The 17,373-nt window shown below is 41.6% G+C and overlaps 1 protein-coding gene across 1 annotated transcript in view; it reads right to left on the bottom strand.

The window, feature by feature from the left end:
• The window catches only part of dtx3la (deltex E3 ubiquitin ligase 3L a), a 34,537-nt gene extending 25,738 nt beyond the window's left edge, over positions 1-8,799 (bottom strand). The window contains exons 1-3 of the mRNA XM_069512927.1: positions 8,648-8,799; positions 3,457-3,539; positions 3,212-3,363 (exon numbers count right to left, since the gene is read on the bottom strand). Coding sequence (XP_069369028.1) covers positions 3,212-3,363; positions 3,457-3,538 — 234 coding nt within the window. The 5' untranslated portion in view covers position 3,539; positions 8,648-8,799. The remainder of the gene's footprint in view (positions 1-3,211; positions 3,364-3,456; positions 3,540-8,647) is intronic.
• Positions 8,800-17,373: the final 8,574 nt, after the last annotated feature.

The raw sequence follows: 17,373 nt of genomic DNA, 5'->3' as shown, positions 1-17,373 counted from the left end.
CAAGGTTCTGTCCTTGGACCAATACTCTTCACCCTATATATGCTCCCCTTAGGCAACATTATCAGACAGCACCACATACAATTCCACTGCTATGCAGACGACACCCAATTGTATATTTCCATGAAGCATGATGAATCTAATCGCCTAGTTCAACTTCAGGAATGTCTCAAAGATATCAAGGCGTGGATGACCCAAAATTTTCTACTTTTAAACTCAGACAAAACTGAGGTTGTTGTAATTGGCCCTAAACATCTCAGAGAAACACTGTCTGACCAGATAGTCACTTTGAATGGTGTCAGTCTGGCTTCCAGCTCCACTGTGAGGAACCTTGGAGTGTTGTTCGACCAAGACATGTCATTTGACGCCCATATTAAACTAGTGTCTAGGACGGCTTTCTTCCATCTACGCAATATTAACAAAATTAGAAACATCCTGTCTAAGCAGGATGCTGAAAAACTAGTCCACGCGCTTGTAACCTCTAGATTAGATTACTGCAACTCTCTATTAGCAGGATGCTCCATGAAGACTGTTAAAAGTCTCCAGTTGGTCCAAAATGCTGCAGCACGAGTGCTGACAGGAACTAGAAGGAGAGATCATATCACTCCTGTCTTAGCTTCCTTACATTGGCTCCCAGTAAAATTTAGAATAGAATTTAAGATCCTGCTCCTCACTTTTAAAGCCCTCAACAATCACGCCCCCTCATATATCAAAGAGCTGATAACACCTTATTATCCAAGTAGATCACTTCGTTCCCAAAACACAGGCTCTCTAGTGGTTCCAAGAGTCTGTAAGAGTAGAGCAGGAGGTAGAACATTTAGCTATCAGGCTCCTCTCCTGTGGAACCAGCTCCCACTCTGGGTTCGGGAGGTAGACACTGTCTCAGCATTTAAAGTAAAACTAAAAACCTTCCTCTTTGACAAAGCCTATAGTTAGGGCTGGATCAGGTGAGTCCTGAACCATCCCTTAGTTGTGCTGCTATAGGTTTAGACTGCTGGGGGAACGCCCATCATGCACTGAGCACTTCTTCACTTCCCTCTGTCTCTCTGTCTCTCTGCCCCCCCACACTCATTTATTTATTTATTTATTAGTTTTAACATGTCATCATGTCAAAGTGTCACTTTGTCCTCCCATAGTCCCTCTGGCTCTTCTCTCTATCTCGTTTCAGATAACTCCGGCACCGGGACTACAGGACCACAACGACCACCATCACCATTGTCTGCATTTATTACAAGAACTCAGCAATTCATTAATATATCTAGTCATGTTGTAGATCTATACATTGTTATTGTTATGGTTAGCCTTGATTTTGATGGTGCCAAATTGTTACCGGTCTCTCTCTCTCCACCTCATCTCTCTTCTCTCCCCCGCTTTCCACCCATCTCTCCTTTCCTCCCCCCTTACTTTTCTTTCCTCACCCCAACCGGTCGAGGCAGATGACCGCCCACATTGAGCCTGGTTCTGCCAGAGGTTTCTCCCTGTTAATGAGGGAGTTTTTCCTCTCCACAGTCGCCTGTGCTTGCTCATTGTGGGAACTGTTGGGTTTCTCTATGTTAATATTGTTTTAAGGTCTTGACCTTTAAATGTAAAGTGCCTTGAGATAATGTAAATTATGAATTGGCGCTATATAAATAAAATTGAAGTGAATTGAATACTCTTCTTGCATCAACTGATAACCACTTCATAACCCTTCTCCACCCTGCACCATCCTTTCCATACTGAATCTGACCAAATCAATGTCGTGTTGTGATCGATACCTGCTCTGTTCTGTGATTGGATCTTTTAGCTGCTGTCCTCCCTGCCTCACTTTTCCCAAAGCCTCATGAAAGGGTAGGGAGGTGTGCTCTCCCTACCTAACACCTAAGAAATGATCAGTTGTATATAAATTAACGAGATAAGAACTACTGAGAATGATATAAACCATATTTGATCAAAACATTTTAATCTAGTTTATTTTACTTTTTATTTTGGCCCAATGTCTCATCCATTAAGCACACATTAAGCAGGGTTTAGGACCTATACTACGGTCAGCCACCAGGGTACAATTGAGGTTTAACAAAAGAGACAGATGACATACGCTCCTCATTTTCAAAACTCACCTTCTGTAACTACATTTCCATCAACATCATCCTCATCCCCTTCTCTTTCCTCTTTCACCCCCCGTCTCCCAATCAGGTTCTTACCCTGGTAACCTCTCCCCGTCCAACCACCTGCCCCCTTGACCCCATCCCCTCTCACATTCTCCAATCTATTGCTCCAGACCTTCTTCCTTTTCTCACCCATATCATTAACACTTCCCTGCTAACTTGCTGTCACCCTAACTCTCTTAAGGGGGCAAGAGTAAACCCTCTCCAGAAGGAACCCACGCTCAACCCATCTGAAGTAATCATCTACAGACCTGTCTCTCCTCTTCCTTTTCTTTCCAGAGCACTTGAACGTGTTATGTTTAATCAATTCACCTTCTATCTTCATCATAACAACCTTCCTGATCCTCACCAATCTGGTTTCAAGGCAGGCCACTCAACTGAGACTGCCCTCCTTGCTGTGTCTGAGCAACTTCACACTGCTAGAGCAGACCCTCTCTCCTCTGTCCTCATCCTTCTAGACCTTTCTGCTGCATTTGACATAAGTTAACCACCAAATCCTTATTTCCTCCCTTCAGGATCTGGGTTGTCTCAGGCTCTGCCCTCTCCCTGCTCTCCCTGCTCTCCCTACCTCAAAGACCGCACTTACCAGGTAACTTGGAAAGGATCTGTGTTGAAACCTTATCCTCTCATTACTGGGGTCCCCCAAGGTTCTATCCTGGGTCCTCTCCTATGCAGATGATACCCAACTAATCCTCTTTTTTCCCCAATCTGAAACACAGGTAGTAGCACAAATCTCTGCCTGTCTGACTGACATCTCTCAGTGGATGTCTGCACACCATCTAAAAATTAACCTTGACAAGACCAAACTAATTTTTATTTCAGGGAAAGGCTCTCCCACCCATTACCTGACTAGGTCACTTATTGTAAGTCGCTTTGGATAAAAGCGTCAGCTAAATGAAATGTAATGTAATGCTTAACTTTTGGGGAGCTGTCAAGTTGTCAATTTTTATATACAGTCAGTGACTCAAACCAGAAGCCAAACAGTCATTAGGCAAATGTTGATAGAGGATCAACTATAATTCAGACAATAAACAGATGCATGATTTGGCTAAACCAGCCAAGCTTACTGTCTGGATTCCATCTGGAAACATGAAGTTGATCTGTAGAGTGTTGTCATTAGGGAATCCTGGCAGGTCTCTCTGTAGGATTACCCAGGTCATCTGGCCCTCTGGCTGGCAGCCATTTTGTATGTTGTTTTTTCTATTCACCCCATCATTAGCTGCATGGACAGCAGACCAGTTATATACAAATTATCCAGAACTGATAATAATTATGATACTAATATGATTTGGAGTGCAAATTTATGAAAAACCTTGTTGCACCAGTGATGGAGGTCCCTGTCCATTCAGATAGCGGTTACAGTGGAATTTGTCCCTGCTCTGGCCAGCACCCATACTGTGCAGCAAGACACAAACACACAGAGGGAGAAGTAGATTAAAAGGTTTGACTAAATTCAAAGTATTCAATATGCAAAAGTGAACATTGTGAAGAACACAAATTGTGGATTTCAGTGATGTAAAAGACACTCACAAAAGTCAGTTTGACAGTTGGGGTCTTGCCTCAGAATGTGCATTTAGTTAATTAGTAACTTAGTCATTAGCAGTGGATATGCTGAGTAGTTTTGAAGGCAGACTGATGTTCCCCCACTCAGACATGAGGGTGTATCTATTCACATGACTGTTGTAGATTTTGGAGATTTACTCTCTGATATGATACAACAGTCGTTACGGTCATTAGGACTCATGAATGAAGCAGTTGTTTACCACCAACTTAAATGGTACACTTCCAAAACACTCAATAAGAAATTATAATGACAATATAATGAGTTTTCTGAAGAAAATGTATATCTTAGTCTTAAACAAATTACATATGTATTTAGTACTAATGGCATCCATATTTTTAACCTGTAAAAATATAAAAAAGAAAATCAAATTTATTACCATTCATGTTTATGAACACTGTTGTGTTCATATATTCTTTCCCTCCTACGTTCCCTTATTATATGGGGAAACTGGGATGAATAGTTTCCATAAACAATTTGCGTCAATTTGATTTAAATTTTTTTTATATTTTTTATGTCCAACCTTTCTGATCTGTTGGACATTTGTGATGCCAGTTAAGTTACCAATTTTCAGCAGATAACTTGCTCAGAACTGTATTATTACTAACAGAAAATTAAATGGAGATACACAATTAAAACTAAATTATGAATGAAAAACTGTACAAAAATGTACACAACTATAATTTAACATTTAATCATGTCATAAATTTTTATTTGTATAGCACCTTTCACACAGGCGAGTACAGTTAAAATTACCAAAAATGCTGAGAGTGATATACTATCAAATAGATTTTGTCAATTCGAATTTGTCAGCACCTTGGTGTTCCAACCACTAGCCTGCCCCTCTGTTGCCTAGCATCACTCCTGCTAGCCTTCAGCTATCTCCTCACACTAAAGGTTCCAGTGATTGACCTCAGTTTCCAATAGTCAACTCAAGGCTCAGCTGCCCAACAAATTAAGAGCCTCTGCTTAATCACATCTCCATTTACACCAAGTTAGTTCCAGCGTCAGGGTTACAGCCGACGCCTCTGTTCCTGTGTCAGTGTCCCAACTCTTTTCTAATACAAAGTCTATTCCTAAACATCAGTTAAGTGTCCAGTGAAAGCCTGCTCCTCATGCCCAGTCGACAGCCCAGCTAACACTCTGTTCCTGATTTCCAGTTGGTGACCCAGCAGACCTCTGTTCTTGATCTCCCTTCAGCTGCCCAGTGGATACCTGTTCCTGTCCCTCACCCTCTGTCTGTACCTGGCTAACCTGAGATCAAGCTCCTGATCCTCACTCTAGAGTTTGTATCACCAGCCTGTAGTCCAGCAGTCACTCCTGATTCAAAAATGTCCCATTGTTTCTCTAATTCAATCTATTTCTTTTTCAGAGTAAATAACATTTTATTGGATTGGTTTTTATTATCATTGCTCAGAGTAGATGTGCTGAGACAATAAAATGTAGATAAGCATCTAACTAGAAGTGCGAAAGAAGCAGTAGCATTAGATGTTCTGCAAATAGTCAATATGTTCATTCTCTGGTGTGTGCCTACAGGCCCTGACAACTGCCATCATTAAGCCCCTCTAGAAAAAAGAGCAGTCTAGATACATAACAGGCCCATATCAAATATCCTACTAAATAATAATTCAAAAGGCTATTTTCCAACATCTGAACAACATTTTGATGTCTTCTAGTTGTCCACTCGGTACTGAAGCTGTTTTTGTTAAGTTCTTAAATGTCATCCACATAAACGGACAGTGGAAGAGTCTCTGCCGTAGTATTACTGGATATCAGTGTTGCATTCGACACAATACATCATAATCTATTATTGGAATGACTGGAAAACTGGGTGGGACTCTCTGGCACACCATTAAACTGGTTTGGGATTATGTTGTGTGTATAGGTTATTACACATCTGAGTGGACAAAAATAATGTAGAACTCCTCAAGTCTCTATTGTTGATCCACTTCTGCTCAAAATCTACATGCTTCCACACTTTCAGATAATAGAAAACAACAAGACATGTTACTGCAGTTATACAGATGACACGCAAATGTACATAACCATACCACCAGGGGACTATAATCCCATATAAGCATTGACCAAGTGCACTGAACAAATCAATAATTGGATTTGTCCAAATCCTCTACAGTTTTACAACAATAAAACTGGAGTCACTGTTTTTGAAGACAGGGAAGAATGATCAAAAGTCAGTGCTCAAGTTCATAAAAGTAGTTTGAGGCCAATAACTAATGAAAGAACAGAAACAACTTTCCACACAACTGTCTATCATTGCTAAACTTAATAACACAGTGAATTACACCATGCCAAATCGAGTCGGTCCAGTAACAGCCTCTGACTGCCCTGAGGGGGAAACCACAGTTTCAGAATATATCAACATATGATAGTACTAAAGGCTATTGTTTAGCTCCGTACGGAGCTACGCTCACTAAAAACTGACGCATCCATCTCAGCACATTGGAGCAGCATCTACTGGTTGTCAATATATGATGATATTATTGAGTTAACATTTTTGCAATTTGTGCCGGGGATAAATATAGGTAGACATTAGAACAAGTACTTTGGGAGCACCGTCATCTTTATTGCATTAACTCTGCCTATAAGTGAGATGCAGAGGGGGGACCACCTAGCTAAATCCTGTTTAGTTTGTGTTAACAGTTTTCCAAAGTTCAGTCAGACAACTCACGTTCAACTGTTTATTGCAGCATTAAAACATAGTTTCTGTATGGCATCTAGGCTCCGACTCAATCACTCCCCCGATATGATTACACAGATATATTGGGATTGACAAGCAAATACCCCCCCGGAGGCTACAGGTGGCTGATAGGGTGGTGGAGGGGCTGAAGCAACTGGTAGCACTATGAATATTGTTGAATATTATCACATGCAGCTGTTCAGGGCAGGACTTTTGCCGTACATGTGAAGTTTGAGGTAGATTGGAAAATATATATAGACATTACAAGCACTTCCTAAATGTAAAACATGACATTTCCTGTTACAGCTACGGGGTGCTAACACTTTTATTGAATATCATCTTAATAACACAGTGAATTACACCATGCATCTTTTCAGGGCGGGACCTTTGTCATATATGTGATGTTTGAGGCAGATTAGACAGCATATAAGGAAACTGTCAGTAGTTATTGTTTTCTGGAGAATCATAGAAATCCACTGCCACAGCACCTTACATGACATATACAAATGTTAAATTGATCAGATTCAGTCTGTAGGTGTAGGATGTTGTAGCATGTGTGAAAATGCCAAAAATCTAGTCAAATTGGGCATGTTGAATCGAAAAAATGAACAGGTTCCTGTTGGGTGTGGCAAAGAGTGGCATGAGGATTTTTTGGTATTCACATGACACATTTGTACCAAATTTATTTCTCTGGGCAAAAGTAAAAGACCCTCGTTATAAATGTGCAGGGTTATTTAATTTTTGGATGCATTGAACACATTCAAATATTTATATTTATTAATAATAATAATATGTATTATAATATTTTTACCAGACCTGACATCTCTGCAAAAATTTGGTGAGTTTTTCAGTAATTTTAAGCCTCCACACAAATGATTAATTTTGCAATGGAAGAAGAAGAAAAATAATCAAAGACATCCCAAGAGGGTCCTCACAACAGTCGCTGCTTGGACCCTAAAAATAATAATCAGACCGGTCCCAATAGGGTCCTCGTAGCTGTTGCGCCTTGGGATCATTATTTGCATAAACAAAAAAAATCTATATTCAATTTGGTGATGTTGGTGACCGATGTAGCTGGACTTTGTCACTGCTGATGAGAATAATAGTTTTACTGTACCTGTGCTTACGCTTAGCCATTAGTTTTAAATATGACCCGATCACCTGCCTGGTCTGACCCATGAATACATTTGACTCTGGTTGCTAGTGTCCTTTACTTCACATTTTCAGAATTGAGTCTCCGGTAACCAGAGTTGGTTCCTCAGTGAGTGTGTCGCTGAGTGGGGAAGATCTATTAGAAATGTGAATGGGTTGGTAGTGAACTGGGAGATTAAGTGTAGGAGTTCTGTTCTTATTGCAGGAAGTCACCCAGCACTCTGGCATCCCAGCTGCTTGTGAGCTGCTTGGGGGTGCTGGAGATGCAAAAAACTGCTTGGCTTGCACTGGCTACTGGGGATTGGCTAACTACATCAGATAATGACTTTGTTTCCATGTTATGTAGTTATGCCTCCAATTGACTAAACATCGCCTCCATCCTGGCTGTACTGTTATTGCTTAAGAAAGCAGAGGAAACATTATGCATACTGAGCACAAGAGAGCAGGGAGTAAGAGGGAGAGATATAAGCTATTGTTATCTGTAAGTTGGCATGCAAACAAAAATGAGAAGAACATGTAAAACCACCATCAACTGGCGAGTGTGTAGACAGACTGAATGTAAATAAGGAAATTAGCCTCAGGGAATAAGAATGGAGATAAGGAGAGATGAAGAAGAGCAGAAATCAATAAACAAACAATGGAAACCACAAGTGATATAATATAAAACTTCACTCTGCTGTATACTGTAGGGCTGTTTGAGGTGGACTCACTAATGACTAGACACACTTCTAAAGTAGGCTATTCAGCAGATCAATCAAATAGTCCATTCTAAAGAGGTATGTTTACAATGGGCCCTGCACTAGTTAATTTAATAAACTTTTGTGCAGCACCCTGAGACAACTGTTTGTTGTGATACCGTGCTATATAAATAAATTTGATTGATTGATTGATTGATTGATTGATTGAGATAGTTTTTTGCTGTCATTATATTAAAACATTTTCAATTGACTCTCTAATTGTTCTGCTTGTCCTGCTCTAAACTACCTCACAACAAGCACACATTTGGCAGACGCCACAACCAAACAAGGTATTCAACTTCTAGTCAGTAAAGTAAAATGATCAACAGTGTGGTATTGTTACCGTCATCAGTACCTGTAGAAATGCTCTTCACCAAATTGTAGTAAAGGCTCTTGTTTTCTTCCGTCCCTCTACTGTGCTGTCCCGTAGCTGAGATGTTTAGTTCATGATCACTTAAGACAGAAAAAGGTGAAAAAATGGGTGTGTGAAGCCGCTCAACTGGTGTAGCAGGTATGGTAGGCTTGTGCATCATGCTTATGTGAGAGCTTAAGACAAATTTAAAGGTACAGAGTGTATAATTTTGTGATATCTAGTTGAAATTGCATGTTGCAGCTGAACACCCCTCACCTCAACCTCTCATTCCGAACATGAAAAAGAAACTGTGGTAGCCTTTAATTGTCATAAAAACTTAAAATGTATTTAGTTTGTCCAGTCTGGACTAATGTTAGGGTCCCCTCGATGTCAATATAAAGTATTTGTTAAGGTATGATAGTGCCATATTATTGAGGGCCTTGTAGGTGAGGAGGAGAATTTTATATTATATTCTAGATTTAAGCCAGTGTAGTGAAGCTAATACAGGAGAAATGTGATCTCTTTTCCTGGTTCTTGTCAGGACGCATGCTGCAGCATTTTGGATAAGCTGCAGAGTCTTTAACAACTTACTGCTGGAGCCAATGTCATCTAGAGCAGCTGTATCATTAGAAAATTCTTCTCTTTAGGGCAGAGTTTGAGAACCTCTGTTTTATTTGAGTTTAATTGGAGACATTTTCAGGTCATTCAGTTTTTTTATGTCCTTGAAGCATGTTTGAAGTTTAGTGAATTGATGACATTGTTCTGGTTTTATTGATTGGTATAACTGGGTGTTATCAGCATAGCAGTGGAAATGTGTGTGTCTTGATGTCTCCTACTGGAAGCATATATAATGTGAATAAAATAGGGCAGAACACAGAACATTGAGGAATACTGTGGTTAACTTAAGTGTGCACAGTTGACTCATCATTAATTTGCACAAATTGGAATAAATCTGATATATATGATTCAAACAAGTTTAGGGCAGGAAGGGGAGGTTGGATATTTGTCTGTAGTTGGCTAAAACCTCTGGGTCCAGAGTGAGTTTTTTGAAAAGGGGTTTGATTACAGCTAGCTTGAAGAGTAGACTGTGGTACTGATCCTAATGATAATGATGGATTGGTTGCATTTTGTAAAGTACTGTTTATTAGGGGCAGAATTTCTTAAAGGTACAGTGTGGAGTGTAATTTCAACATGTTGCAGCTGAACACCCCTCACCTCCCCCTCTCTTTCCAAACATGAAAAAGAAACTGTGGTAGCCTTTAATTGTCATAAAAACTCAAAAGGTGTTTAGTTTGTCCAGTCTGGTTTAATGTTAAAAACATGGCGGCCTCCGTAGAGAGGGTCCCCTCGATGTAAATATAAAGTATTTGAATATAAAAGGCCTTTTCTGGGGTAAGGAAAACTATAATTCATACAATTTAAATGAAACAATCTAGGGAAAACATCATGAGGATTATTCTACATTAAATTTCTGCCAATAGTTCTCTTTCACCTAAATCTTACACACTGGACCTTTAAAGCAACTTTGTAGGGATAGGATAAGATACAAGTTGTGCGTTTAGATGATGAGATTATTGTGGTCAGCTGATCAAGGGTGATCAGAGAGAAGCTGTCTAAATAATTAGGAACAGCTGAGAATTTTACTAATTATTTAAACAGCTTCTCTCTGATCTGAGCACAGAAATCTCAGAAACAGCTGAGAATTTTACTGAGATTTCTGTGCTTTATGTATTAGCATTAGTTAAGGGCAGGAGATGTTAAATTGTATTTCAAATAATAAGAATTTCATTGGTAAAGAAGTTCATATCTTTCATCTATTTAATTTTGTTTCCTATTTTTTATATTTTCTATATTTATAATTGGATAAACACACCACAGCAAATTCCATGTATATGTTAACCTACTTGGCAATAAACCCTGATTCTGATAAAGACATTGCTATTCAGGGATGGGGGAATACTGGATTCAATGGAACCGTAACTCTCATCTAATGTCACAGTTAATCTCTGCCTCACCACTCTGCACCAGCCTGCTTCAATCTGCCAATCAGACACACCCCTCTCATCAAGCCAATTCCACTCACCTGTGCTCTCTGCTCTACTCTGGCTGCATTTAAGCCCCAGCTCCACTCTCACTCATTGCCAGATTGTTCTTGATGCTTGCACCAGACTCTCCAGCGTTTCTCTGCCTGATCCCGGTTTCGACCCTGCTGATCTCCGACCATCCTGCCTGACCGATCTCCTGGTAATCAACTCAGCCTTCCGTCCCCGACCACGATCCTCGCCTGTCTCTTTCAGGATTCTGCCTGTCTGCTCCCGTGGCTATCCGGTGATTACCTGATTCTGCTCTGCATAGAGAGTGTCACTCTCGTCTCCTCTGTGGCATCCTGCAGTTCTGTGGCTCTAACAATAAAGTTTGTTACCAACGATACCCGCCTGTCTTTGTGCTGCTATTGGGTCCAAACCACACCCTTTACATCTAATCTATAAGAGAGTTGCATATCAGATGATTTATACATAAACCAATGACGCTTCTTTCTGAGGTAATCAAAGCAGCATTGAAGACACAAAACATCACTAATCACACGTTCAATGCAACTTGAGGATTTCAAGTGTTTTCGTTTTAATTTAGATTGTGAATGTCAAACATGATGCAAATCCTGGGGTCCCCCATGTTTTCATCCCTCCCTGTATCTGTATCGGAGGTTTAGAGACCCGATGAAAGGAGTAGATAGAAATATGTAACTTGTGATGGTTGCACTGATTTGAGATATTCAAACTATAATAATAATAATAATATTATAATAATAATAATAGTAGTACATATTATTTGGAGGCACCTTTCATGTCACCCAAGGTCACCTTACAAATTAAATATTCATAAACAACGTTAAAAAAGAAAACATCAACATAAAAACAAGTGAATTGCACAGTGTCCGGTTATAGGGAGTATGCCAGTTTAAACAGGTGGGTTTTGAGTTGGGACTTGAATGATTTGATGGAGTCTGACTGTGTTATGTGTGAGGGGAGGGATTTCCAGAGCCTGCGTGCTGAGCAGCTGAAGGCTCTGGCACCCATGGTACTGAGTTTTGACCTGGGGACGGTTAGCAGTCCAGCAGAGGTTGAGCGGAGGGTCCGGGAGGGAGTGTATTCATGAAGGAGGTCGCAGAGATAAGTGGGGGCTAGGTTGTGGAGAGCTTTGTAGGTGAGGAGAAGGTTTTCGTAGTGGATGCGGTATTGTACAGGGAGCCAGTGGAGTTGGATGAGAACAGGGGTGATGTGGTATGATGATTTGGTAGTGGTGATGATCCGGGCGGCCGAGTTCTGAATGATTTGCAGTCTGTTGATGAGTTTGGTGGGGAGTCCGGTGAGGAGGGCATTGCAGTAATCGATGCGGGATGTGACAAATGAGTGAACCAGGATTTCGGTGCTGGATTGGGTCAGTGATGGGCGGAGTCTGGAAATGTTGTGAAGGTGGAAAAATGCAGTCCGAGTGATTATGAATATGGGGTGCAAATGAAAGGGTGCTGTCCAGAATGACGCCGAGGCTCTTGACTTGGGGGGTGAAGGGTACAGGGAATCCGTCGACGATGATGGGTGGAGCTGGGGTGCATTGTGATTTGGTGAGGGTGGATTTGGAGCCGATGAGCAGGGCCTCAGTTTTATTGCCATTCAGTTTCAGAAAGTTCATCCAGCTCTGGATGTCACCAAGGCAAGTGATGAGGGAGGTGGGAGGGATGGCAGCAGTGGGTTTGGAAGAGATGTAGACCTGTGTGTCATCGGCGTAGCAGTGAAAATGAACCCCATGGTGACGGAGGAGTGAGCCCAGGGGGAGGAGGTAGATGGTGAAAAGAAGTGGACCCAAGACTGACCCCTGAGGGACACCCAGTGAAACACCTGAACACCCAGACGCGTGGTTCCTTAGTTGCACGAATTGTTGGCGGTCAGTGAGGTAAGATGTGAACCAGGAGAGTGCAGCACCAGTGATCCCAATGCCATCCAGGCGGTCCAGGAGCAGAGGGTGGGAGATGGTATTGAACGCTGCGCTGATGTTGAGGAAGATGAGAATAGTGAGTAGTCCAGAATCAGCTGCACAGAGGAGGTTGGTTTGAGATATTCAAACCAGTGCAGAGAAGTTTCCAAAGGACAGCTAAACAGATCTCCTGGTATGAGCCACTCGAGTCTCTTTCTCATGCCAAGGTCAACCCTAAGGTGGCAGTAAATAACCACCCTTGAAGGGCTGTGGGGGTTGTTTCGTTAATTACAAGGCCAAAACACTTGCCACAACTGAGGCACCTGTAGCTAAGGGGTAGAGCAGTTGTCCTCCAACCAAAAGTTCGGTTTGATCCCAGTCTTCCCCATTTGCATGCGCACCAATGACTAACAAAAAAACTTTAAGGAAAAATACCCTCAGAGTTGGCAAGACTTGGGTGTAAGATGACACACCCGTGGACCACATCCAGGTGTGTCCCTGTGGCTGGAGGAAAATAACATCGGCAAAGGGTCTAAAAATACATCAAGGAAAGAAGAGGTCCTTGGTTGAAAGAGAGCAGGGATCTCGCATTGCTTGGTACAGTGAGAAATCAATCAAGTCAGAAGAAGTCCAGTGACCAGACTCAACCCAAAGTTCGCAGGATACCAGCCCCCTGAATCTAAAGTTAAAGCGATAGGGTGAAATGTTTAAGTCCGCAAAACACTTTTACAGTATCAGTGTTAAGCCAAATCTAATATAATTTAAGTAAATGTTGACCACTCAAACACAAAACAAAAAACAAAAAAAGCAAAATGCATCGATAATGCTCTTATGGTGTCAACCAAGTGTCTGTAAGCCCCAACATTCAAGTACGACTTGAAACAGCATCACTTATACCATGTTTTTAGCCGAAATTTTTGCTGTCCCAAGTTGTCTAAGCATCCTCAAGCTGCCTATCTCAAGGCTTGTAGAGGAGTTTAAATTCATCAAAATAAGACTGGAGATGAACCTCTCAGAGTCCTGAAACACATCTATATGGGCTGTTAGACCATCACTGACAACAGGACAGAAATGAACACCAAAAGAAGCAACTGAACAGGCAAAAGCAGCACTCCAGCATGCTGACATTGTAGGCCACGTTCAACAGGGAAGAGGTGGCTAAGTCAGAGTATACCCCTGTGGAACAAGGTAACTCCTGCAGAGTGGCGAAAATTGTAGTCCTGGAATTCTGGCATCAGGAAGAAGCAGCAAGATATGGAAAGGCTGTCACTCAACAAAGACAGTGGCAGTGGATGAAATGAGAGAGCATAGAGAAAAGCTGGAAGGACCTTTAGGGAATGGATGCAAGTAAGATAAGCTTTCTGCTTAAAGCAACCTATGACGTCCTTCCCTCATCCAAAAACCTACAGCAGTGACGGAACAACGATCCATCCTGCCCACTATGCTGAAATCCAGCTACCCTCATACACATCCTCACTGCTTGTAAAATAAGTCATTCCCAAGGTACCTTGTGTCTCCACATACGGTATGTATGTGGAGACACAACTAGTTACTCAAATGCCTGAAAATTGAAACAAAGAGAACTGCTACCAATGCCTTGCCATCCAAAACATTGAGCGCAGTTAAAAAGAAGGGGAAAAGGGAAATCTCCCTACGGGGAAAGTATTTCTGATTCTCACTCTGAGAGGGCCTCCTCCACTGACCAGGAGTGGTCAGATGTAGCATGCCTGAGACTGGGAAATGTTGGTGGACTTGGGCCAGCGGCTTACAGTCCCATCACATATTGTCACTAAATGGTAAATGGTTATTTTTATATAGTGCTTTTCTAATCTTGATGACCACTCAAAGTGCTTTACACTACAGTTTGCCATTCACCCATTCACACCTACCGGCAAAATCTTTACAGGATCTGACATTTTGGCAAGAGATGAGGCTCCTGTGCAGCTGCAATATCTTAGATCAGGAGATTCTGTTTTACTGGTCAGATGATACATTTTATAGGACCACTGTTGAATATATTTCAAGGAAAGATCAGGCTAAGCCGCCAAAAGGCCGCTCAACTCCACAGGAGTCCTTTTTAAATATGTTAAAGGCGATGAGCCATCAAACTCAACGTGAGGGTCTGACACCATTATAATAGATAGGAGCCCACTTTCTGAACATGGCGAGAAAATCCCAGCGCTGAATCCATCACCTGAAGGGGGACACGCAACAGACGACAACACCGCTGGCCCACCACCCTATGGGTAGGCATGTCATAATTATTACATAATCGCCTGGGCCCACGAGTTCAAAACTTTTAATCATTACCCGATCAGATTTGGTTCAAAACCAAAAAAACAGCATTAGGATAACTTCGTTATCCAATCTGTGATCATAGAATTATTTCAGTAAATAGTATGTGAATGACAAATACAAGTTTTACTTAAAACATATTTCTATGACCCTAAATCCAACATCTGTATCCACTTGGATTCAGGGATTGAAGTTTTTGAACTCGTGGGCCCTGATGAAAATTATTTTGTCATTATTTTTGCACGATGGTCAGAATCGTTTACATTCATCTGTTTAAATTAATCTGTTGAAAAATGTTTATAGATTTTAAAATCTTTTCACAAAGAATGAAAATAGCCACTCTACAAACTCACGTGTCACAACACATTGTGATCTTGTAGATCAGCTATTTCCACTATTGAAATGTTTTATGTTTTAAAGTATAAAATGATTAAAAATATGGCAGATTTTGGTCATAGTACATTTATTTTCATTGTTGGTACCGGCCATCATATACATAAAGAGAGGAGACGTCGTTTTGGCCGCTGGAGTTAATTGGAGTGATGGGTTAATCACGGCCACCACATTTTGGAGATTAGTGATGCACAGATCGATCGGCTAGAAATCTGAATCGGCCGTATCGGCCCTTTTACACACAGTCAGAATCGGCCATGCAAATTTGAGATCGGTGCATCCCTATTGGACATACTGCGGCCATATTGTGGAGGTAGCCATGCCTCTGTGTGTGAGTGAGTCAGCCAGTGGAAACAGTTGGGGCACTTGGGTCAGTGTTTTGATTCCAGGGGCAGGGTTTGTCTTTACCTCCAGGCTTCACCTCCAAAACATGGCGGCCACCATAGGTGATGTACAGCCCCAGTTGTCAAGGCAGCATCTACCCTTCTTTTATGTATATCATTTGAGTCAGTTCTTTGTAGTTATTTGTCATATCTATTCTGGGCAATTTGTGTTTCCAGAAATGTAATTTATGGTTCAATGTAATGTTATGATAGCTATACCAAAGGGGGCACCATTGGTCCATCACCCATTGTTGGCAATACAGCCAGCCCATATCCGTATGGCCTCAACACCTCTGGTCCATCTCCCTACAGAGGCCATACAGCCAGCCCATCACCGTATGGCCTCAACACCTCTGGTCCATCACCCAGCGGAGGCCATGCAGTGGGGTCAGTGGGGTCAATCCACCTGACAGCGGAAAAGCAACTCGCCTGGCACTGGACAGGAGAGATGCAGGCAGCTCATCTGACGAGGGCAACATCCCATATGGACAGCAGGCAGAAAATTCATGGACACCATGTGATGGATGTAAGGGGGAGGTTGAAAGAATCCTACGCGAAAAGAGAAGGATCGATGAAGTCATCTCGAGAATAGGCAAGTAATTTCTGTTAATTCATTCATGATGTAATTGTTTAGATTTGTGATTTGCTCAACGGCACCTCGCACAGGGCCCAGGAGGTGAACTGGTACCTCTCAAACTTCCGTCCATGCTGGACTTGAACGGGGTCCGGACTTCTCGGAGTCGGGTTGTTTGGGAATGCAGCCCAAAGCAGGTGGTAAACTCCATGTAAGACTAAATACCAGCACGAGAACTATAGTTGACAAGTACCTTTAGGGAAAGTTGAAAAGAACTTTGAAGAGAGTTCAAGAGGGCGTGAAACTGTTGAGAGGTAAACGGGTGGGGTCCATGCAGTCCACCCGGGAGATTCAACTCGGCGGGTAAGGGACGGCTGCGCCGGTGCGGGAGGATACCCTCCATGGCATTTGACTGGCCCCCACCAGGCGCATTTCCCCTTGGGCTTTTGAAAAAAGAAAAAGACGAATACTCGACTATCACGCACAGCGTCGATTAGTGGTTTTTATATTCAAATATTCGACTCTTCGTTGAAACCCCCGGTGAGGATATCGTCATTAAGCACAAAAGTCTGTCGCTCATTTTAAATTAACTAATGAGTCGTTTTTACAAATTACTACTATTAGCCTTGTTGGCTAAACAAAAGTAGTTCACTAGCTAAGCTGGATAGTACTTGTCAGGTGGAAGTTAGCAAGTTACTAGACTACACAAAAATGTTTGCAATGATGTATGCTATATTTGATAGTCGATATATTTATATTAGTTTGATACGATGTGAATTGCACTAATAACTAACAAACGCTGATAACTGGCAGGTTATACTAAGACAAATGCAGATGTAACTTACCAGTTACTGCAAGACACATAATGTCGTTCCTTGAGCGTTGGTGCAGACGGCGGGGAAAGTCCTTCTGCAGTGGCTCTGAAGTTGAATTTTAAAGCCTGTTGACAAACCAGTTGCATTACCGCCACCTACTGGTGTGGAGCATGGATGTACTGAAATCTTTAAAACCTAATAGAAACCAATCTCATAAATTTTAACGAAATGAATCTTGGTTGATCCACAGCTCGTCATATTGAAACTATATTCATATGTTTTAACTGATTAAATTTA

This window comes from Paralichthys olivaceus, chromosome 17 (genome assembly GCF_024713975.1).
Source record: "Paralichthys olivaceus isolate ysfri-2021 chromosome 17, ASM2471397v2, whole genome shotgun sequence".
NCBI classification, from domain to species: Eukaryota; Metazoa; Chordata; class Actinopteri; order Pleuronectiformes; family Paralichthyidae; genus Paralichthys; species Paralichthys olivaceus.
This window is presented reverse-complemented; position numbering and strand designations above follow the sequence as displayed.